The sequence below is a fragment of the Teleopsis dalmanni genome, chromosome X (assembly GCF_002237135.1).
Source record: "Teleopsis dalmanni isolate 2A chromosome X, ASM223713v2, whole genome shotgun sequence".
Taxonomy (NCBI): domain Eukaryota; kingdom Metazoa; phylum Arthropoda; class Insecta; order Diptera; family Diopsidae; genus Teleopsis; species Teleopsis dalmanni.
This window is the reverse complement of record NC_051848.1, coordinates 55,750,716-55,774,681: the sequence shown is the minus strand read 5'-3', so window position 1 is coordinate 55,774,681 and position 23,966 is coordinate 55,750,716. Positions and strand designations below refer to the sequence as shown.

The 23,966-nt window shown below is 28.8% G+C and overlaps 2 protein-coding genes across 2 annotated transcripts in view; one reads left to right on the top strand and one right to left on the bottom strand.

Moving 5' to 3' along the window:
• Positions 1 to 7,243: 7,243 nt before the first annotated feature.
• Positions 7,244 to 14,517, bottom strand: LOC119688438. The gene is made up of 4 exons (XM_038103119.1): positions 14,441 to 14,517; positions 8,768 to 8,872; positions 7,975 to 8,700; positions 7,244 to 7,908 (listed from the first exon to the last, which is right to left on the bottom strand). The coding sequence occupies exons 2-4, from the start codon at positions 8,838 to 8,840 to the stop codon at positions 7,244 to 7,246; spliced, it is 1,464 nt and encodes a 487-aa protein (XP_037959047.1). The 5' UTR covers positions 8,841 to 8,872; positions 14,441 to 14,517.
• A 3,294-nt stretch (positions 14,518 to 17,811) lies between these two features.
• Positions 17,812 to 23,966, top strand: part of LOC119687655 (very long-chain-fatty-acid--CoA ligase bubblegum) — a 29,485-nt gene continuing 23,330 nt past the window's right edge. The window contains exon 1 of the mRNA XM_038102061.1: positions 17,812 to 17,933. The gene's annotated coding sequence lies outside the window, so the exon portion shown is untranslated. The remainder of the gene's footprint in view (positions 17,934 to 23,966) is intronic.

Sequence of the window (23,966 nt, the reverse complement as noted above, 5' to 3'; positions counted from 1 at the left end):
TCGTCTAACAATCGGCTATTTGAACAATCAAAATATCGAATTGATGGTTCATCCACCGTACAGTCATCCACCTGATGACTGGGTGCCACCCAATAACTTCTTCTTGTTCTTGAACATTAAGAATAAAAGAATAAATGCTTGTATGGCTTCACTGATATGGCAAGTTCGCCTGTTATCGACAACGTTCAGATTTGTGTTTTACTATAAACTACTACCAAAAACAGATCCATTGTCGTTGGAGTCGTAGACGAATCGTAAGGTCTATTCAATCTTTATAACTACAGTGCCTGATAATATCAGACCTTATATCTCATAGTTAACAGATTTAAGTTCATTAACAGTTAAGTCAGATACTGATTTAAGTTTATTTGTAATTTTTCCTTTAAATATATCACTTGTGTTATATTCGTCATCATCATCATCGAATTCATAAGTGGCATGATTTTCCAGCGTTTAACTATCTGAACCAATTTTTATTTATAGAGCATACAAGTGAATGACGCCAGTTTTTAGTGTAAACGAGTCTGTTATCTCAATGCTATAATGGACTTTTATAAAATAGAAATTTATACACGCTGACAGTTATGCAGCTGTCCAAACTATTTCAGCAGTCAGCTTCCTATCTAAAATGGTTACCCAATGCAAACGTACTAATTATCAACATACTATGCAGCAGCTGCAAGGTTACTTTACTTGGGGTTCCTGGATATTTTAATATAGTAGGCAATAAGTGTGCCAATCAGCTAGCTACTCATGCACCCTTTTTTTGCAATCTTCCATTTCAAGTTTTGCTTCTGAAAGCCACAGACGAAAATCAGATTAGGTTAGATTATATCGGCGGGCCAAAGTGAATCCACTTAGGACTATTGGGCCATTGTGCTACTGTGTAATGGAAAAAGTTCGCATTTAAAACCACCTGGAACCTTTGGCGGAGTTTAAAATTCTGTTTAGTCGGAGGTCTTGTAGTTGATCAGGATCCTCTAAAAAGTAGGCCCTAACGTAATAAGGCAGCGCTGTGCATGTGCTTGAAGAAACTTTCATCGTTCCCTCCACAATTACGAGAGGAAAAATTGAAAGAGAGATTTAATTTTCTAGCATCATTATTTATTCTACAATAATCTACGAGTAAACCTATAACAAGACTGATATCTCTACAGGGCATCTCACTGAGAGAATTCAAATCTCTTTTAGTGGAAAGTGTCCAAATTGTATACAGATATCTGCATATCGTTGAGTCTTCCCATTTTTTATTGAAAAGTTCAGCACAGAAAACATTCAGTAACAGTTTGCATGATGTTAATGATATGCCCAGAATGTTTATGTGTTCCGAGTGAAGTCTTATAGCTCCTCTTCTGACTAGCTCGTTTGTTTTACAATTGCCGAAAATATCCCTATGACCGGGAATCCAGATTAGTGAAATGTTGAGCTGCATTGATATCTGGTTTAGACATGCTTAGCACTCAAAAACCGTTTCAGATAGATGGATTGAACTCAACGACTGTTTGATGGTATTTAAGTATTGCTATTAAATATATCACACACTTTCAAACAAGCTATGGCTCCTCTAATGGCGAACACCTTCGCTTCAAACACACTAGAATGCTTCGAACGCCAATAGTATGAAGATTTGTTCTGTTCATCTGTGAAAATTTCATTGTCTACACCACTACAGACGAAAGCTGCTATAAATTCATTTTTTGCGACAGGTAAATCGGAGTTAGGCACATTTTTTTTTCAAAGCAAGGTGGCGAGCTACATTGCTTTTTTACTTTAAATGTAGAACCTCTAACTTAGTACATAGAAGTTAATTGGAAGTTTCTAACATAATAGGATGATATGGAGGCGGGCAACTAAACGAACAATAGGTAAGATTTAAAGAGACGATATTAAAGGAAATGGAGAAACAACAAATTTAGGCTACACATCACAGAAATAGAATATACAGCGGGCTTTTTCAGTGCCAATATAATACAAAATCATCAACAGAACCATCTACAGCAAAAAAATACTAACAATGTTGACCTGCTTCTCTACCACGAAGCGTCACCTAATTAGGATTAATTAATGGTTAATGATTTTAAGATTACTTGGTGTAATATTCCACCCTGTTGAAGAAGCTACTTGATAAGGAAGAATTGTTGGCAGTTTTATGTAGAATAGAATTATTAGAATAAAACCTAATTAAACATAAAACTCTCATTTATTGTCTCCGTTCACATATGTGTGTCAAAAACATTTCAATAAGAAGGTATAGGAAGATTTTATCTTTATTCTAGACATATACACGAGTATGATTCAATTATTTCTGGCATAATTAATTTGAGCCCAAGAATTTAAGTACTTAGGAGAATGCAGGATTAACTCTCTCTGGCTGTATTAACTCTCTTTGATTAGGGTTTGAAGAAGAATTGTTAATCAGAAAAAAAACTACTTAATAAGTAAGTCTTTCTATTCAAAAAAAAGAGACAAAATACTAAAGCATAAAATAATTATTAGCTACAATTAGCTCAACTTAGTGATTTTTTACTTGTGTAACACATGCTAAAAATTTTAAAAATCCAGCTGATCATCCATGATTGAGAGCTTGTCAGAGCAATTAAGATTATTGAAAACAAGCGGATTTTCTAATTTTCAATAATAAATAATTTTAGTTTCTAGAAACCAGAAGCATTTGTACCAAACCATAAGAAAAACACGATGATTTTCTGATTTTCTACAACTGACATATTTTTCTATCAGGGACACAAGTGGTTTCAATGGGAATATTTTCTAGTAAAATTCAAATTTATCGTAGTTAATTAATTATTTAATTTTTAATTATTTATTTGTTTTGCTTTCATTATTTTATCTTAAAGTTCTTTTTTTGAATAGTTCTATTAAGACATATTGGCCTTGCAATTTCGTATTATTATTTTTTTTTTTGTGAAGCAAATCTCATATCTCTTTTGAAAATTCATCATCCAGTCATTACTCTTAAAGTCTTATACATAGAGTCCTTTAATTTGGGCATAAACATTTCTTGCATTTTCGTTAATCATCCTTATTCATTAATCTACAAGCAATACCATCCTAATTAAAGTGCTGTACTAAAACACTAAAACATTAAAGTGCTAAAGTTTGATAATATTTTAATATGTATGTCTATACGCAATTACAGAAGCTATAAAATTTCTTAATTGAATTTAAGTTTTAATATAAGGTTATTATTGTTAGGGGATGTGACACCATGACCATTGGGTCTATTGTACCCACTTCTGTGTTTGGAGAGACCTACTCCTAACCCTGTAGCGGCAATAAAAAGTAATATAGAACCTACTTTACACAATTTTATTGCCTCTTCCGTAAGAATACACATTCCCAGGAGTCTATTCCGTATGTGCAGGGCAATCTAACAGCACATGTTTGACCGACTCCACATTCTTTTCACAGAATCTACTGTTTGCTTACGTATGTATATCCAGTCTTATAAGGTGGTATTTTAGTTTACAGTGCCATGTTAAGATTCCTATGATGATTCTAACTTTTTCATTTAATGGGTTCATACAGTCTTGGTATCTTTTATTGTCATAGGTACCGATAAGTGATTTGGATTGTGTTAATCCTGTTATATTATCGCATTAATTCCTTTTTTTATGGTTCGCCTTGATTTTTATGAGAGAAAGGAGAGTACTGTGTTCTAGTCAATAGAAAGGTTCCGGTCCGATAATCGGTGTGGTAAGAAAACAGTACTTACAGATATTCACACTGTTACGGATAATTTTTTCAATTTTTTGTCTGTGTGTGAACCAAGTATAAATATATATATTAAGATATATAAGAGAGCTTTATATAAATACAGATATATTTAAATATTATTAATATTATTTTTATTATTTATTATATTATTTTTCTAATTAGCTTGGTTATATCTTTTTCTAGTACCTAGTGACAAGGAAGAAGATGTGAAGAAATTTAAAAAAAATTGATTTTAAGGCGTGTCACCTAACCACAGCAAACACCGCAAAGTTTTTAATTATTTCTTAATATCAAACATATGTCAATTATATATAATATTAAAATGATCAACTCATATATCATAATAATTTTGAATTATCTGGAAAGGTTTCAGAGATATAGACTGTTAAAAGTGCCTATTTTTCGTCGAGGTTTTATAAAAAAAAATTTACAAAACAACTTTTTTGAAATTTTTTCTTGCACTCAAAAATGTGTTGAACTAATGTAAAAAGGGCGTGACTCAGGAGTCCGAAAGTAAGTCTATATGGATTTTATCATGTAGTCTTAAGTCTTAATTTCTAAGTAACTAAATCAAAATCAAACTATTGTTACTTTTTTTTAAACTTCCTCCTCTTCATAGACTATATAACTGATAATAATTATTGACTTTATTAGATTTGCACTACTATTTTATAGACCTCTGTTTATATCCGAGTACAAATAAGTGGGATATAATCAATCTGATCACAAGGAGCAGAAACATTTTTCGTCAAACCCTAATATACATATATATGTATGTAAATCAATAATATAATCTGTAGAGGTTATCATGACATATATAATATTCGTAAGGACTTTAGTTAGAGAACTATTAATTAGCTACATTTATTAAGCACCAAATAATATCATATGTACCACATAAGTTGCGAAGATTCTTATGAATGAAGTTCTTTAATATAGAAGAAAAATTCTGTAAGATTCTGTAATCTTTAGTTTTCACTTCCAAAAGTGCATTATTTTCCTATATATGAAATAAAACAATGTTTGTATTCTAGTCAATTATGTATAGGTTTAATTTTCAAATAACAGTTTGAGTCATTGAGATGTAAGTTATTAAAGGAAATCAAATTTTCAATCAAAATCCAGCCAATGGACAGACAGACGAATTTTATAAGTATTTCATTATCCGAGTTTATCAAGTTTTGTTTGGATACGTATATTATGTTATATTTGAAATAAGACAGGGGATTTGTCTAATAAGTACCAAAGCACTTTTTAGTAATATCTTCTTTTTAATAGTGAGTTCATTTTATAGTGAATACTACTAATCAATTATCCCTGATCTGCCAAAAAGATGCTATTAAGTATCTCCAGAATGGTTGTTTTTAAGACAGTTTTTATTATATGAACACAAAACCCACTAAATAATGAGACAATTCCCTTACATCAAGCTTAAAGCCCTAGTAACTAGTGCTCGGTTTTCCTATCTAAGTCACAAGATTTTATACTTTGTAATTAATTATAATAAGTGAAATAAAATAACATTACCCTTACAAATGCCTTAGACTTCAGTTTTAAGGATATTGCTATAAATGAGCACTCTGATATGTAAAAGCTGAGAGATAGTAAACATAAATATCATGTTTTTAATATGTATTGAATGAACAAAATATGTTTATATGACTCTCACAGATCAAACGTTAAGCTTGAATTTATATTAATTGTGAGGCTTGTTAGTTTTATATTTCTTTATATGTCATTTCAAATAGAGAAGAAATAATTCCAAGTTACTGTCTTTGAAATTAAAAATCAAGGAAAGAACAAAAGTTATTGGATTATCAGTTATGTTGATTTATTTATTTATGTTGAGGCTAGTTGAGTCAGTACACTTGAGCACTTTTACTCTTTATTAACTCTTCAAAACTCCTCTTTATGCCTTGACTAGATTAATGTTTATCACTTCATTAGACTAAGCAATAATTATCCTTAAATCTGCATACCTTCCCGCGGAGCCTGTAATCATTCTGAGATTCGGTAACGCGGTGTTAGGAAGTCTATCAGTTTTCGCAAATAATTTCAGGGCTCTATTCTTTATGTATTTTTTGATCGAATCAATCTTGAGGTCACTGAGAATGTCATTTATCCTAATGTACCATGGTACCTTGAAAAGTCTTTTCAGAGTCTGGCTTTGTGCAATTTCTAGCCGGCGAATAGTAGTGTTTGAAGCTTTGCTTAATGCTACACATCCATATAGAAGTGACAGACGAATTATTTGGTTATATATCAGCTTCCTGATGGCACAGTTCTTACGCAATATCCTTTAATATGTCATATCATATGTATTTCTTTAACACTTGAAATTTCTATTACTGAGAAAGCCGTTTCAAGCTCTTCTGTGCCTTTTGTCTGCTGAACGTGTGATTTTCTCATTTTCTCTCTTTTGGCATTTCTGTGACTTTAGGTTCGTATTGGAAATATGACATTTTATTACTAGTTACAGTGACTGACATGCTTGACGGACTCCTTCGAGTCATTTTTGACATGTCTGTGCGGAGTCGAAGTTTCCAGTCCAAAACGAGTTTTAAGTTTTTCAAAATCTGTAGTATCGATATTTTGTGCTTTGCGATATTCCTGTTCGTCTTCGATGATCTTCGCAAGCACATTGCAAGTATTTCGAAAGAGTTATGTCTTCTAAATCATTTGTATTCGTTGATGGGCTGCCACATAAGCTAAACATATCTAGTTAAATATAGTATTATGAAATCAATTTTTGAAACACTTTCAAAACCAATTTGCAATTCCTCAATATTTATGCTAGAAAATAACATAAAAGGGTGACATCTAAAGAGTGAGTTGACTTCAAAATCTAACATTTGGTTTTCGACTTCTACAGTCTTACTGCAAATTCAAGGCAGAATCAAACCATTCTCAACTTTCGATGAGAAAGACTTTAAACAAGGTGCCCACATAGCCTGCGATCTCTTCAAATTTTGTTTTGAAGATCATGAGGTAATTGAGGTAATTAACATGAGGTAATTAAAACACACTAAGAAACGAAAACTTACAATAAAATTATAAGCAAAAATCAAGGAAAGTCATACGAATGTCTTTTTTTTATTATTTTTTAGAAAATTTTTCAATAATTACTATAGTTAAAACATGCTAAAGAGTTTTCTAAAAAATATAAATTAAATTACTTTTGCTAATATATTTAATATAAAATATATGTTGTAAATATAATAAATACTTATATATATGTTATATAAATACATATATATATATAAAATAAATAAACATATATATATATATGTTTAGTATGTATTTATATATATATATATATACATAGAAATATATATTAAACATATGTATATACATATATATATATATATATATATCAATATATGCTAAATATAAATATATATATATATATATATATATATATATATATATATAAATATATATATATGTTTAACACATATATATATTTATATATATATACATTATATCTATATATATATATTAACAATTTTTATTCAGCTGTGTCTACATTTTTCTTTTCAGTCTCTTCATTCTTCTCATTTTCATTATCACCATCATATTTTACTAGATTATTGCAAAATCTTGATTCATAAAGTTTGTAAATCAATCTTGAGCTTCCCAAATCTATTTCATTAAAACGACCCCATCTATGTCCTTCACTACTGAAATTAACTTGAAACTCATAGTTTCTGGAGACAATGTGAGGTACTAGTCCATATTTGCCAATAACTTCATCTTTGTTAAAACTAAAGGCCACACCTAAATTTAAGCCGTTCACCGCATATTTTATGGTGCATGGTTTTACACTTAAATCTAATGTACAAGTAATGACATCATTAGCTCCATAGGACAGACCATAATCGGAATAATTTGAATTGTTTGCCAAACATCCTGATTCACAAAATGCAAACGAATTCCATGCTTCGCCCAATAATATTGGACAGTTAAGAGGCGAGAAACCTATGCGAAAGCCATTTATTTTCGGCATTTCATCTAAACAAAAACGAATTTTTCTTCCTCCCATCAGATTTTCGTTTTCTATTATTAAAACTTTAAAAGAACATTTACCACTTGTTATATCAAACTTGGAGATTGTACCAAACCAACCCATGTTATAGAATACTTTTATCATGGATCTGTTTGCAGTTAATACAGCTGAAATAGAGCAACAGCATTAAATTTTATTCGATTTGATTTAAAATTAAATTTTTTTTAACTTACGCTTTCGTTTTTTAACTTTTTTTGAACTATAAAGAGTATACTTCCAACCTGTGAATCTGGAATTTATAGGATAATTGTGTGGTATTCGCAGACCGTACTTATCAAGCGTAAACCAGCCTCTACGCCGTGTTTCCTGTATTATCGGTATTATGTGACGATAAATGAATTTACGTTTAGGTGGCACTGAATGCGATGGAACTGAAATGAAAGGAGTTTTGATTTCCTTTACACTCATTTCATTTCTCTCTAAACTTTTCTCATTTTCTATTAAACTCTCTACATTTTCCTTTAATCTCATGTCATTTTCACTTACACTGCTCTCGTGTTCTTTTAAAATCATCTCATTTTCTATTGAATTCATTTCATATTCCTCTAAACTTATCTCATTTTGCATTAAACTCAATTCGCTTTCCGTAAAGCCCATTTCATCGTCTGCATCCCAAGCTTCCATATCGCTTGTCTCGCTGCTACTGGAGTCAAAATCTTTATACGAAAATAATCGTATATCCGAAGCTTGGAAATGTACTAAGCTGCTTCCTTCTGATGTCTCCTCTGATGCATTAACAGCTTTAAATTGATGGATTACATGTAAAATTCTTTGAGATCGTTTTTTCCACAATTGAATTAAGAATAACTGGATCATATCGCGTTCGGATAAAGACATCGGAGTTGCGAACGGTTGTATGCGTGATGGTGTTTCAGAACCAAAACTTTTCACCAACGGCTCTGAAAATCGAAAATGTCGCTTTAAAATGAAAATATTCCTTTTGAATTTAACCGAACATCTACTTACCATAACAGCTGTGAATAGCAAATCTTTGCCGACCAAAATGTAGAAATAGATTTGGTGTTGGATCTGTATCCATCGTAATAATTGTAGATTATATGTAGAGAAAAACTGAAATAAAAGTTTTTTTTATTAAATTATTACATAAAAATCGTAGTAATAAATAGAAATGTCAGAAATTATCTAAACCTATTTTTTTAAATTCATAAATAAAGTTTTATACTCAAATACATAGTCGGTTCTAGTTCTGATGAGTCTGGTTATAAAATATATATACAGCGTTTTGTTATTCGATTTTTTATTTATATAGCGCTGAAAACATTGAATGAATTTTTGTAAATATTTTGTGTACTTATTGGAATTGTCGGTAGTATATCCTTCCAATGTTAGTATCACTTCGAGGAATACCCAAAAATTATATGCAGCCAAATCAGGTCAATACAACAGTTGATCAATAAGAATAATGGGTACCAAATAACATGATGGCTTTATGCAATGGTAGAACACATTATAATAGAAATAATCTGCTAGCATCGCGATATTACGTTCGTAATCAACAAATTCTTGGTTATTATTGTAATAGATTATTTAGACAACCTTCCGTCTGACTTTATAAAACGATTTGACTATGAAAAATTCCTACGAGTCAAAAAATCCGATCAGATCCGATTTCTTATTTTCTCTTTTATGCTCTTATCATGGCTTTAATGCTACTCGTATTGGAAACAACACGTCTTATCACCTTATAACTGGCTTATAACTGGCTAATATGTTTGAAGGGTTCCTTAGGGATATTTTTTACAAATTTTTTCAGTTTTCGACTCTTTAGTCGTTTTAGACTTTCGACAGAGAATGTGACACGAAATGGAAATAAAACTTCCTTTTAGCCTAATCATCGATAATAATTCGATAGGCTGTACTCTTCTGCTATGATGAATTTTAACATGACATTTTTTTAGTTATAATATATATAACGATCTACTTATTAATCTATTTATCTATTTATTTTTTTCCTTTTATTTTGATTATATTCGATCCTTATTCGATCTTATCCGGTACTACATAAATTTAACTTATATATATTTTATAAATTGAGGTACAAAATCATAGTTTGAGACAAATGTTTCATGCCGTATAATATTGAAATTAAATATATATAATATTAAATTAATATTTTTCAATTATTTATATTTTTAATCAAAACGTATATATCACAATTTTCGGACCATAAAAAAAAATTAGAATGAAATACCGCTTTTTTATACTCAAAGAAAGTGTATGATCAGAGTTTACTTAAATTTGTTACGAGGCTTTTCACTTTCGCCTTAGCAGATATAGGGTATATTCATGTTATATAAGGTATTCATATTAGCAGATATAAGGTAATTCAAGCTCAAGAACCCATTGTCATTAACTGTCATAAATCGGTCACAATGCCTGACAGATTCACATCAATCATATGAAAGATGAACAAAACTGGCATCACAAAGTACATAGAATTACCAAGTCTACAATAACATATGAAATAAGTAATACATATTATTAAATTGATTAAATTAGGAAATCAAAAGAAAAACGACCACATTTTTCGAAAAAAAGAATCTTTTGCAGGATAACACATCCGCTCACACGTCAATGAAAACCATAGCAAAATGAAATGAATCACAATACGAATTGCTTCTTCATCCCCCGTATTCTCCAGATTTGGTTCCCAGTTCATATTACCTATTTCCAAATTTGAAAAAATGGCTCCAGAGAAAAAGATTGATCAAATGATAAAGTGAAATGGAAAACAGAGATATATTTTGGAGGACTTGTGATAAATTGTATTATTTAAAAGGTATCCAAATATTGAAAGATCGTAGGACTCGGCGTGTCAAGCTAAAATGAGACTATATTACAACATAATATATAACTTTCCAAAAAGTTTATTTTTATTACTTAGGGGGGGTACTTATCAATCCACATAGTATTTCTATCGTTTTTATGTAGTTTAGAGTGTCGAAGTTTCTTTCCTTCGAACGTGTTGAAACAGTTTGAACTAGTTTAGAGTGTCGAAGCGGACAAAGCATATAAGGATTAAATGTTGTGATACATTTGAAGCAGAAGAAGACTCAAGAATCTACCATTAAACCAACAGCAGAAGCAGATATGGTTAGAGGTTTAGGAAAATGTCACAGGAGAAAAGCTCTAAGACTGCAACTAATTTAACATGTTTTGATTCTTTAGTTGGAAATCGGTTATGGTACCAGAAAAAATATTCTTTTTTATAAAATCATACTCAAATTAATATAACCATATGACTATGTAGAGAAGCTATTAATGGAACATTGAAATAATACGTACATTGTGGTTAAAAGCATTGTAGGAATATTGCAATATATTATAGTATATTTACCCACAATGAATAAATTAATCGTAATCTATAACAATGATTAGATTACAAGCGTGTTCTTTAAACACAAATGCTGATTATAATGATACTTAAAGAATATTGGTAAAATGCTCCAACAGAATAATATTAGCAAAATATTGCAAAACTTTTTTTTTCACAACTAATAACACTAAAGACTAAACATAATGGAGAGAAACCATTAAACCATTAGAACATCAATTTAATAAATCAAGTCCAAAACAAAACAGACTTATTTCCAGAAAGTCCATCATTTTAAGGAACCTTTTCTTTGACTTTATCTCCTCTTTATTTAACGATGCTTCATTTTCTTTTATCTATATAAAATGTGTTTATGATTTTCTGAATAAGTCTACAAGACATTGACATCATCCGTTACTATACAATCTATATAGAACCTAACTCTGTTTAACAACATCCTTCCATTCTTCTCTGTGTTTTGCTTTTGTTTTGCAATTTCTTATGTTCATTTCTTCTAAATAAGTCTATAAGACAACGTATTCTAATAAAGATATCTATTTTGAGCAATTTTTTCCACTAACCTATATATCAATGCAGCTTAATTCCTAAGATATCAGGCAGTAAAACCAACATTTTCCAGATGAAAACCATTAAGAACAAGTAATACTATAAGTATCAAATTCTATTAAGTGGTCATTATTAAGTAACGCAATTTTTTCTCAACTAAGGCCCCAGCTCTTCATATGTAATACTATTTTTTTAGATAAAATTTTTCTTCTGTTAAAAATGCTCTGGTTATTTACTGACCTCAGTTGGGTTTCGTTTTGTTTTACAAGATTTGATTTTGAACTCTGGTTGGAAAGCGAGGGAATTGCAGCTTTACTGTTGGTGGAAACCAGGAAACCATTTCGGAAACCAATCGAACTGTCAGTCGATCTTTGACAGCAATGATTTGGGTTTAGAAGACGTTGGGTGAGTTAGCAATGTGAAGGGATCTACTCATAATTTTATATGAACTCTACACACAGTAGTAAATAAATGCATCATAACCCACTGTCATATTTCTTTATATCACATTTTCTCTTTCCTTTATGTCACATTGCGTTAGAGATAAAGCAATCCCTTTGACCTGCCCCTTTCCTCCTTTCTCCAGTAACGTGATACCTAAACGACCTCTTTTATGTATTATGTATGGAAAAACTTCATATACTAGTTGGGATTAAATGGCGTTTATATCTTTAGTTATTGTAACCAATATAAAAAGTTCAGAACTTTAACCCTCGATATTTTAAATAATGAGATTTATCGACCGGTAACGTTCGGAATATCAGATTCGTGCCAAATTGTGCATTTAGAATACTAATTTCAACTCTTTGATTAAAATTTGGACTTCCATTTTCGCTCCAAAAACCAGTGACCCTGATCTTTCGAGTTCACAGTTTAATCTTCTTCTTAATATATTCTTCAAGAATACATGCGCACGAAAAAATATTAATGCCGACTGCGATGTAATACTCATGAATGACTCTTCCATCACTTGCAACATTTTTATGCCAAGTATAACTATTAATGAGATCTCCGCCGTAGCCAGTCCCAAGCCTGGTTGAAAAAGGAGGAGGGAGCTAAGGGAGGAGGGAGACCAGCTAATTTGAATGGCTTTTTAAACATCATAGCGTTCTAGGAAGTAGGTGAGGACAAGCAACCATTCTAGAACTCACTAAAAAAGCGGGTCAGCATAGTCTTTGAACACATCACTCATTGACTAATATTTACATATAGTCATAACAAACATCAATCAAAACCACAGCGGAACTATATCTCCATTCACGTTTAAGTATCCAGATGATTGAAACTGAAACATCGAGACCCTATGCTCCACTTAGAAGAGAAATACAACAGTAAGTAAGTAACTATTGATGAGTATCAAAAGAATATAAATCAGTATAAATATTTTTAGTTTTATTATGAGTCAGGAGAAGTTGAGTATATGAGGAAGAGAATTAATGAAAGAATAAGTGAAATGTTCGAGTATCAACCGAGTATGATTAATTTAAAAATTATTAAAGAAAAACAAATGACTGATTTCTGCATACAAAATCTCATATGCGCAAATGAGATCCACACTTGCGCAATGGATCTCATTTTGTATAAATAAATTCCAATGAGTTTCAAATGAGTTCCAAATGCAAGTGAACACATTTAACATAAAAAGCTGATTTTGACCTATTTACAAAGAAAGGTGACAGATATTTGGTAGTTACATTTCCCTGAAAGTGATGCACCTCTTTTTGGAACTTTTACTTCCCAAAAAGTATACTTAATCGAAGCTTAAATTAAGTTTTCAGTTTATATTGTAAGGTTTAAAGATATATTTTACCATCATCCAACATTTTTTTGGCACAGGTTTTCAAGGCACGTTGACAAATCAGCTGTTTGAAATGAGAACAAATAAATATGAACGAATGTAAACACTTTCAAATGACTGGTTTAAAATGAGTCATTTGCGGTCAGTGTAAACGCCATATTAAGTAGTTATTTCAGTTATCTGGTGTACACTATCGAATACGTAAGTGTTACTTAGGACCAAGTTATGCAGACAGTCACATGACGAATGGTCACGGTAATTTTACGCTTCTTAGGTTCATGACCAAAAAGCATGTTACACAGAACATCACACTACAATTCTCAATATCCTGCCTTAATTACTACTTTAACATATCTTTTGATTATGACCAAATAGAGCGTAAAACTGCCGTAATTATTCGTCACTGGACTATCTGCATAGCAATGCCCTTCGCTTAAGCAAGATCTCAACATTGCATCTTAAAGTATTATTTAAGTATCGAAACATTTGTTTCATGTTTGGACGTTAGACTTTTCGAACATTATTTGATATTTGAAAATTGTTCAGTAACTCTGAACCCTCCATGCTATAAAAGCCTTACATTTAACATTCATATGAGTCATAAATTTTACGACATCACAAAAAAAAAACAAATGCTGGTTTACTATTTTGTGAATTTGTGAACTTTAAGACTCTAACTAGGCGTTCACACTAGCTAGACTTTGGCTAGACGCAAACAAATAGGAATTACTTTCGAATTATGTCTACGTCTACTACACACATTTGCATGTGTTAGTGAAAATACTAAACTGTGTACAAAAATCTAGCCCAAGTCTAACTAGTGCAGATATCTGCGTAAAGACTTTTATATACTATATACGATGTTATTTTTGATATACTACAATAAAAGGTTTCAGACTTAACTACGCTTCATACAATCAATCGTTAGCTTATAATTTACCTTAGATGTTTCGGTCTTTGAGTTAGAATATATAACACACAAGCTCACACGTAAACAAATATAGTATCGAACAAGAGCAGATAAAATTTTCAGAGTGAATTTTTTTAGTATTATTACCGAACTGTCAAAAAAAAATTAAAAAATATGTTAACTAGATCGAATATATGTAGTAGTATTAGAATGTAGTATAAAAGAAGTACCATAAAACTTATTAAAAATTTGTTTTTATTAGTTTTAATTAATTGAATTTTTGGCTCACCAAACGGCTGACCAAACAGTTCCAGTATTGCCAAATATCCATCAATTATTTCTTATATTTAATTATTCGTTACTAATTTTTTGAGATTCCAAGTACCGAGGATTGACCACGTACCTTGCCAAATTTGAAGCTCAAAGTCAGTGTTCATTAGTCAACTAACCAGTGGCGTAACTACATTTTTTAGGCCTGTAAGCAAATTCTAACTAAGGGGCCCCTACCAACATACTAAGGGGCCTCTCTTTTTGTACTCTTTACACGAAAAAATGTAAAAAGGGTATATAAGGTTTGTCAAGATTTTCGTAACGCATTAAAGGAAACTTCGGAAATACTATTAAGTATATATCAGTATACTTTTACAGTTCAAACTACTCTCTCAGCTTTTGAACTCTTCGAATAAAACTTTATACACATACTTTCGGGAGCGCACCCTGTTCACCATTTGATTTGATTGAAATTGGACGTCTATTTCTTGTAGCTATGATATAAACTTAACAATCGGATATGAGGTTTCTCCGTTTTTAATAAAGGTATTCAAATGGAATATGGTGTATACAGTACTGATACATACATATTATGTACTTTAAATTTAAAATTTACGTATCTTTCATAAAATGCAATATGAAGTTATTCCAACAAAAAACGTTTCATCCCACTTTTGAGAATTTATTAAAAAGAAATACAATGAATACAAAAATTTATAGTGGGGCCCCCTAAATTCGGGGGCCCGAAAGCGTTGCTTCCAGTTGCTTCCCTGTAGTTACGCCACTGCAACTAACCCAAAGCCGTACCTGACCTGTAAGTTCGAACTTAGAGTTTTGTTAATTTGCTGTGAAAAAATTAACAGCTAAATATTCTATTAATTAAAAATTATAAACAAAAAATTTTGTTGCAATTCTGTTCGATAAAAAAACTAATAGTTTATATAGTCAAACTTCCATAACTCGAAGTACCATTTTGCAAAGAAAAGGTTCGGCTTATGGAGACTTCGAGTTAGAGAATTTTTTTTTTTTTATTTTTGAAAGATATCTGAATTATATTTTAAAATATTTATTTATTTGAAATCAAATAGAGCACAGAAGTTATAGTGAAATGAAACATTCAGAGATTTAGGTTTGAGATATTCATTTTTTTCTTCTCATTTTCAGTAGAATAAGATTCCAATTTATTCCAAGTCTTATAGTGATTATCAATTTTGAATGAGTCTTCTACTTCATTCTTGAAAGGATGATAAACAATTATATCCACCGAACCTTCATCATCACTTTCCGTTGCATTTAGAATTGGATCCAGTAATTTAGAACTATAGTGTTCAATAATATCGTCATCTGGTGGAAAGCTTGAGTAGCATTGGAAGTTAATTTACTGTAAATCACGACTGGCATTTGCACAAAAAAGCAATGTAAGAAAGAAAAAATTGAAACATTTGGTTTGGAAAATGGGACTTCCCGTAATATCAAAATGGATTGATACTTAAAACAAAAATTCAACTTATAGAATGCACTTTCCCACATTACTATTGGCACGTGACAATATTTTTATTCGAGTTATAGAGGAATTTGAGTTATAGAAGTTCGAGTTATAGCAGTTCGAGTTATAGAAGTTCGAGTTATGGATGTTTGACTGTATAAAGAATTTAGTTTTTTTCGTAAAAAGGGACGTTAAGTGTATACATATGTATGTATAAAAATAAAGAAAACAATATTTTTATTCGATTATAGAGAAATTCGAGTTATAGAAGTTCGAGTTATAGAAGATTGACTGTATTTAATAATTCGTAAATAATTTTTTTAGACTGCAAGTATCAAGGATTGACGTACGAGGTGAAATTTCTCAAATTTGAAGCTCAAAGTCAGCGTTCATTAGCCAACTAACCCAAAGCCGTACCTGACCTGTAAATTCGAACTTAGAGTTTCGTTAATTTTCTGTTAAAAAAAATTAAGAGCTAAAAATTCAATTAATTAAAAATTATAAACAAAAAATTTTATTGCAATTCTGTTCGATAAAAACCTCTCTACTAAAACCAATAGTTTATATTAAGAATTTAGTTTCCTTTGTAAAAAGGGAATTTACCATAAATTAAATTAATTGAAATTTTTAAAATTTTTAAATAATTAATTAAAATTGTTAATTTTTTCTCGCTTTTGTGATTTATAAATTAAATCGTTTGTACCGCTTGAGTTTGCCACAACTAATCGCTATGGTGTGATCGTTCGTTTAGTGTGTTTAGTAACAAAATTAAAAACTATTAGTTCCACTAAATAGCTTTCTCAGAACAGAGACTTTGATACTTCCTTGTTAAATCACTGTTATCAGTTGAAAATATATAAACATACATATAAGAAAATAAAAGGAAATATTTATAAATGGAATAATTAAAAAAAATCAGTAAGTGCACAAGTTTATGCAATTGCAGTGATTAGACTAAAAATCATTTAAAATACATACACACATACATAAAAACTATGAATACGGATAAAAAGAAAACTAAAAAGTATTACTTTTTACTTAAAAGAAAAAAAAAATTTTTTTGACCTAACTGATAACAGAAGATAAGCCCGCAGAATCTAAAAAATTCTATTTCAATAAAATGCATTCCCCATGAAGCAAAGTACCGCCCGCTCTCTAATAAATGCCTAAGTGGCATATTTATATACATACATACATATGTTTAGCAAATCTTATCAGTATTACCACCAATAATTACAATAATAATAAAAACAACAATAACATGCTGTTAAACAGCAACACCAACCTTTTCAAGCAAAAACAAAAACAAACGCACACAAATCTCATATAAATTTTTCATTGCCAACGCATGATCCACACAAGAATTTTTGAGAACACTTTAAAGAGGGAATGTAAGAGAAACGATAAAGAAATCAAATAATAAAGAGTTTTGTCTTATCAATATAATATGCATGCTAAGGAAATTTCGTGTTAATCTTTTTAGCTTGCACGTACATATGTATGTACATACATACATACATACAAATGTGTGTACGCATATATATGTGTATTGTATGTGTGAATAAAAAGTGTTTTTTAGTGCTGCACAATATCAGCAGTGAAATTAACAGCAAAAGCGATAAAAGCATAGTTTTGTTAAGCATCTGATCAGCCAGAAAATTTAGTCTGCACTTTGGCTTTAAAGTGGTTAGATGTGTTTGTGGCCGTCGTGACAAGTTGCTTGTGGCGTCGATTCTTGATTAAAACAATTTGCATTGCTTTTTTACGGTACGTGTGTGCGGTATTTAGAATAAAAAATTTTAACTGTTTCTTTTTTAATAATTTTAACTATTCAAATAAAATGTGCATTTTTTTTTTAATGGTTTTTTATTTTGTAATAAGGATATGTTCAAAATTCAAAATTAGTGACAAAAAATTATTTCAAAAAACATATAATAAAACAATACAATAGAAAAACAGTGACCTACCACCTACCTGACCGTATTAAATATAAAAATACTAATCATTTTTGGTGAATTGCTCTATTGAGGCACTTAAATAAACACATTAAGGATTTAATTACTTTTATAAAAATATGAAATATGAAATTACAAATTTTTTGAAATTTTTCAATTTAACTAAAAATTATTATAAAAAAAAGTATAAAAAAATCATTTAAAAATTCTAGAAAGAGAAGTATTACAAAAATATTTTCAAAAAACATTATTATAATACAATTTGGCAAAAAAAAAAAACTGTTATTACAATAAAAAAAAAATCATAATTAGTCTAAGTAACTGTACTTAAAGTCATATAATAGAAATGTACACACTTATCCTACCAAAACACGTCTAACATTTCTGTTAAAATATGTACAGAGGCGGTTTATGGCGCTACACGTTTTTTTGTCATAGTTGCATTGTCACACAGTTTACATTAATGTTAACGTAATGCATATAACACAAATCAAAAGATTCAGTTTATGTATAAAACTATTTGTATATAATGTTAAATGTTAAAACATTTTTATTCCATTAATAGTTTCAATTAAGAATGAATTATTAAATTAATTATTATTAAAAAATTATTATAAAGATCGTTTTCAGCTAAATATTATATGTTTTTTTAGCTGTTATTATATGTTTTTTTTCGCGTATAACAGTTTTAACATCATATATTTTGTTTAATATTAAAAATTGCCCTTCGATACGATATTTTTTCGTTTCCTGAACCAATGATTAATACCCCAGTATTAATGTGAATTATTTAAAAAGCACCCTAGATATGCACGGAAAATTTCTTTGTATTCTAATATATTCTTACATATGAAGTAACTTTGATTAAAATTTTAATTTTAATATTAATAATTTTATATTTAATGTATATTTTTACTTTAATTTTGATTTTTGTTAGTTTTTTGTTCATAATTTATAATAATTTTATTATATTGTGCATTATTTATTTTTTTCTGTTTTTTTTCATATCAAATAATGTTAATTAGTAAAAAAAAATCAAATTAAAACTCAATGTAATTTTAAAAAATGGATCTCTCAACATATTTTTAATTCATTAAAAAAAAATAAAATTTTATGCTCTCACATACATATGTATATAATTCTTTTGCTTTAAAATTTTATTAAAGTTTTTATTTAAAACTAATTTTAAATAAAACTGTTTTATTTTTGATCTGATTTTTGTTTGATTTATTTAAATTAAAAAATACTTAATTTTAATTTTTAATAAACATTTTTTTAAGTATTTTATTTAAGTGAAAGTAAAAAAAAAACAAAAAAAAATAAATAATTAGGCTTGATATCTTTCGATTTGTTAGTTTTTAACTTTATTCTTAACTATTAGCAGCATATTTGCTCATAAAATAATTTTGTTGAAGATTCACCAAATATATTAAAATAACTTGTATAATAGCACAAAAGATCAATCTAGTCGTAGTGCTCCACTCCGCTGGAAGCTAGTACCCTGTTCATTTCTAATCTTCATTTCTAAAACTTTTATTTCCTCCTAATCTATTGAATCGAAGGCTCATTTACAATCAACCAATAGTTAATATAAATTTCTGTTATTTCTATTTTTTTATTTAGCTTTTTTTTTCAATTAATTTTTTCGTTAATAAAAATTTGATGTCATTTTTGAGGTTCCTCAAGTAGATCTTATTTGTTAGTTGCTACTAAATAACCTGGAAGAGAATAGAACTTGTCAGTACTGCAGTTAAAATATTATGCGGTAATGTGGAATATCTTTCTGAAATAATTTGTTAAATAATTCTATTTTTAATGACTCGGTATCATCATTGTTTTTATTGCAACCTACTCAGTTAATTCGCACTTAGAAAGCCCAACTTATTCATTTTTAGAAGCGATTTCAAGATGTCGAACAGATTGCTCTTAGAACCATTATTTAAGATCTTCGTAATCAAATTTTTTTTTATTTAATTCTATAAAAATATTATTTGGTTTTTATGTATATACATATAAATATATTTATTTACTAGATACCTATTAAATAATAGTTTTAAATAGTTTTGAATATAAATAATATAAAGTATATATATATATATATATATATTATATATATATATATATATATATATTATATATATATATATACAAAATAATTATTTAATAAATATACTTTAAATAAATATATTTAAAATTTAAAATATATAAATATATTTTATATAGATTTCATGTTAATATACAATATATATATACATATATAACTAAATAAATATGTTGAGGCTAGCTGAGTCAGTGCACCATAGCACTTTTACTCTCTATTAACTGCGAGGTTTCTTCATAATCCCTCTCTACGCCTTCACTGGATAATTATTTGTCACTTCATCAGACTAAACAATAATTGACCTCACATCTTCATAGCTCCCCGAGGAGCCTGTAACCATTCTGTTACTTCAATTTTAATTTGTTGTTTTAATGACCAAATTCTATTTATATATTTTTGAATTGGCTTATATACATATACATATAGTTTGAAAAATATATTTTATTTTTTTAAATATATTTTATTTTTTTAAATATATTATATTTTTTTAAATATATTTTATTTTTTTAAATATATTTTATTTTTTTAAATATATTTTATTTTTTTAAATATATTTCATTTTTTTTCATATATTTTATTTTGTAGTTATCGATATTTTAACTGTAGTCTGTATTCACCTGCAGTGATCTACTAATTTCAAAAGTATATACAACTTTTAAACAATTAATCAATAAGCCGGTTCAAAAATTTATAAATGCAATTTAATCATTAAAACAAATAATTATAATTAAAAATAATAAATTAAATTATTTACTTTTACGTATGATTTTAAAAATAAATTAAATATTAATTTTAATTTATTTAATTAAATCATACAAAATCATTACTTTATACTACTTTTTGGGACTTTTTATGTTATCACAAGTAATTCTCATATTGCTCGGCTGTTAATCTCACGCATTGTATGTTAACTTTTTTTTAAATAAATTTAATAAATAATTTATTTAAACTCGAATCCAGCATATTTTAGAGAACTTTATATATAATTTTGTATATGTTTATAGATTGAAATTTGTACAGATTTTAACGTAAATAACGAAAGTTAATGGAAATAAGTGAAATTATAAAATTATTTCTAATCTTTTCTAATAACAGAATATATTTTCTTACAGTTTTTTGTACAGCTCATGTTAACATATGCAATGTTATATGTAAGAATTAACATGAGTAACAAATGTACATTAACACGTGGTAATGCTGGACTAGACTTATATGAATTATTAACATTTTTAATGTTAATTAATTAACATTTTATATGTTAATAATATATAAATTAATAGCGCATTGAATATTCGCTGAGAACTATACTTACAACGCTTAGTCACTTTGAGTCAACTCGCTTCTCGCAATGAATGTGGCTGCGGCAAAAACTCTATCATTGCCATTAAATTCTCATATACGCATTCGTTTTATTGTTGTTATTTTAATTTAATTTATTTTTTTTCTTTCTATTTTTTTAAGTGTTTTAAATTTGGAAACATGTTGGTGTAGTTCTGTTCTTGCTCTACTTAAGCTATTTTGCTAGCCGAATAAAAAAATCTGAAAATCTGAAAATGCTTTACTTTCGAATGAAATTTTGGCATTATTTTAATTTTTATTGTTGCCTTTTTGTTTTCTTATTACTGTCCCAATCCCTTACTTTGAATATTTAATTAATGTAATAAAGTTTATAGAGTGTAATAATTGTTTTTTTTTTCTAATTATGATACGTAATTACATTAAATAACAAAGTCGATTATACATATACATATTTATATATATATACATATTTATATGCCGATTATTTGTATTATAGCATAATATATATAATTAAGTTTATATATTTCCATACAATATTTAATTATCTTATATGCTTTTATGTTATATGTATACATTTTTTTCAACAAAAACAAAAATACTTATATATTTTGAATTGAGATATATAAAAGTACAATCTTTGTTAAGTTACACCCATTATTCAATAAGTCTAGAAGGTGTTCAAGCAAAAAAAAATACTTATAAACAAACTTCGACTTAATATATTTCAGTAGAAACACCTTTATTTCAATACAATCCGAACATTTTCACGTTTTTGTGTAGAATGATATAGTTTTTTACTTCTAATGATCTTGATTTCGGTAATCATATCTTTAATGGAACCAAATATCTTTCCTATTTTCAGTTTAAATTAAAATTAAATTAAAAAAGAACTAAACAATTTTTATTTGTAATAATTAAAATTTGATGTGGTACATTCATTATCTTGGCTTAAACATTTCAGGCAATAATTGAATTTTGGTTGAAATTTTTCAACCGCATCAATTAGTTCACATTATATTCACTATAGGTAGTTCTTTCCAGTATTTTGGTGCTTTTTATAATTCAAAATACAAAAGCCGCCCTTTTACCGATTTGACTGTAGAGTATAGCGTTTATGCCATCTTTTATTAATTATCACATACTACTTTAAAAAATTCTTCTGATTTCAAAAAAATATATATAGCTTAAAACAGGAATTGTCGATGCGTTATTTTTTTTTTTGAATATATTTTGAATAAATATACTTCTTTTTATTATTATGTTGAGGGAAGTTGAGTCAGTGCACCTGAGCACTTTTACTCTATATTAACTGCGAGGTTTCTTCAAAACCCCTCTTTGCGCCTTGACTGGATTATTATTTATCACATCATCAGACTAAGTAATAATTGACCTCAGATCTGCATACCTCCCCGAGGAGCCTGTAACCATTCTGAGATTTGATAATGCGGTGTTAGTAAGTCTGTCAGATTTCGCAAATAATTTCAAGGCTCTATCCTTTATGTATTTTTTGATGGGATCAATCTTGAGGTCCCTAAGGATGTCATTCGTCCTAATATACCAAGGAACTTTGAAAAGTCTTCTCAGAGCCTGGCTTTGTGCAATTTCTAATTGGTGAATAGTAGTGTTTGAAGCTTTGCTAAACGCTACACAACCATATAGAAGTGACGGACAAATTATTTGGTTATATATCAGTTTCCTATTCTTCTTTTTACTTTGCTTTGATATTTAAAGGTGCCAGTTATCTACCCAAAAATTATATCACGATTATTTAAAATGATTTTGTGGACTTTTTTTTAGGAATTTCTCAAGCAATTCGGGCGTTCAAACTGTCATTTTAGGTATTTAATTTAGATAGTTCGTTACCATAAATTTCTGAAATGTACTTGATTTCGGTGGAACCAAAATACGTTCAAACATTAAATAAATATTCACAACACTTTTGTCTATCAAAAAGCAATTATTATATGGAATTTGGATTTTCACATTATTTTTCCAAAACCGTAACTTGTTAACTAAATATCATATTGTAATAGATTTTTGACATACATATATTCATATATATGTACTGGCGCTAACTAAATGTTCTCTTACGCCCCTACTGAGTCATGTCTTAAGACACTTAATGCACTATAATTAATATAATGTTTGAAAATCGCTGGCGCCCAGAACAAATTTAATTGTTTCACTTAATGGTAATATACGATATCAATCCATATCAGTTATTAAGTAATCTTTGATAAACTTATCACAACAATTCTATATCAATAATGTTAAATATCGCTAACTGGTAAAACTACCGTTGTGCTATACGGTCCCAAGGTAATTGGGTTATAAAAACGCGGTTTATCTGATTATTGCAGTAAAAAAGTTTAGTGTGTCCGTTCGATATGTTGCACATAAACAAAAATACATATATAAACAAAAAACATATATAACATATATATA

What these genes read in the sequence shown, in the direction of transcription:
- LOC119688438 (XM_038103119.1), bottom strand. Translation starts at nt 8,840, where the DNA reads ATGGATACAGATCCAACACCAAATCTATTTCTACATTTTGGTCGGCAA. An exon ending in TGCTATTCACAGCTGTTATG is followed by an intron (nt 8,701 to 8,767) that starts GTAAGTAGATGT and finishes TTCGATTTTCAG; the next exon opens with AGCCGTTGGTGAAAAGTTTT. An exon ending in AAAAGTTAAAAAACGAAAGC is followed by an intron (nt 7,909 to 7,974) that starts GTAAGTTAAAAA and finishes GCTCTATTTCAG; the next exon opens with CTGTATTAACTGCAAACAGA.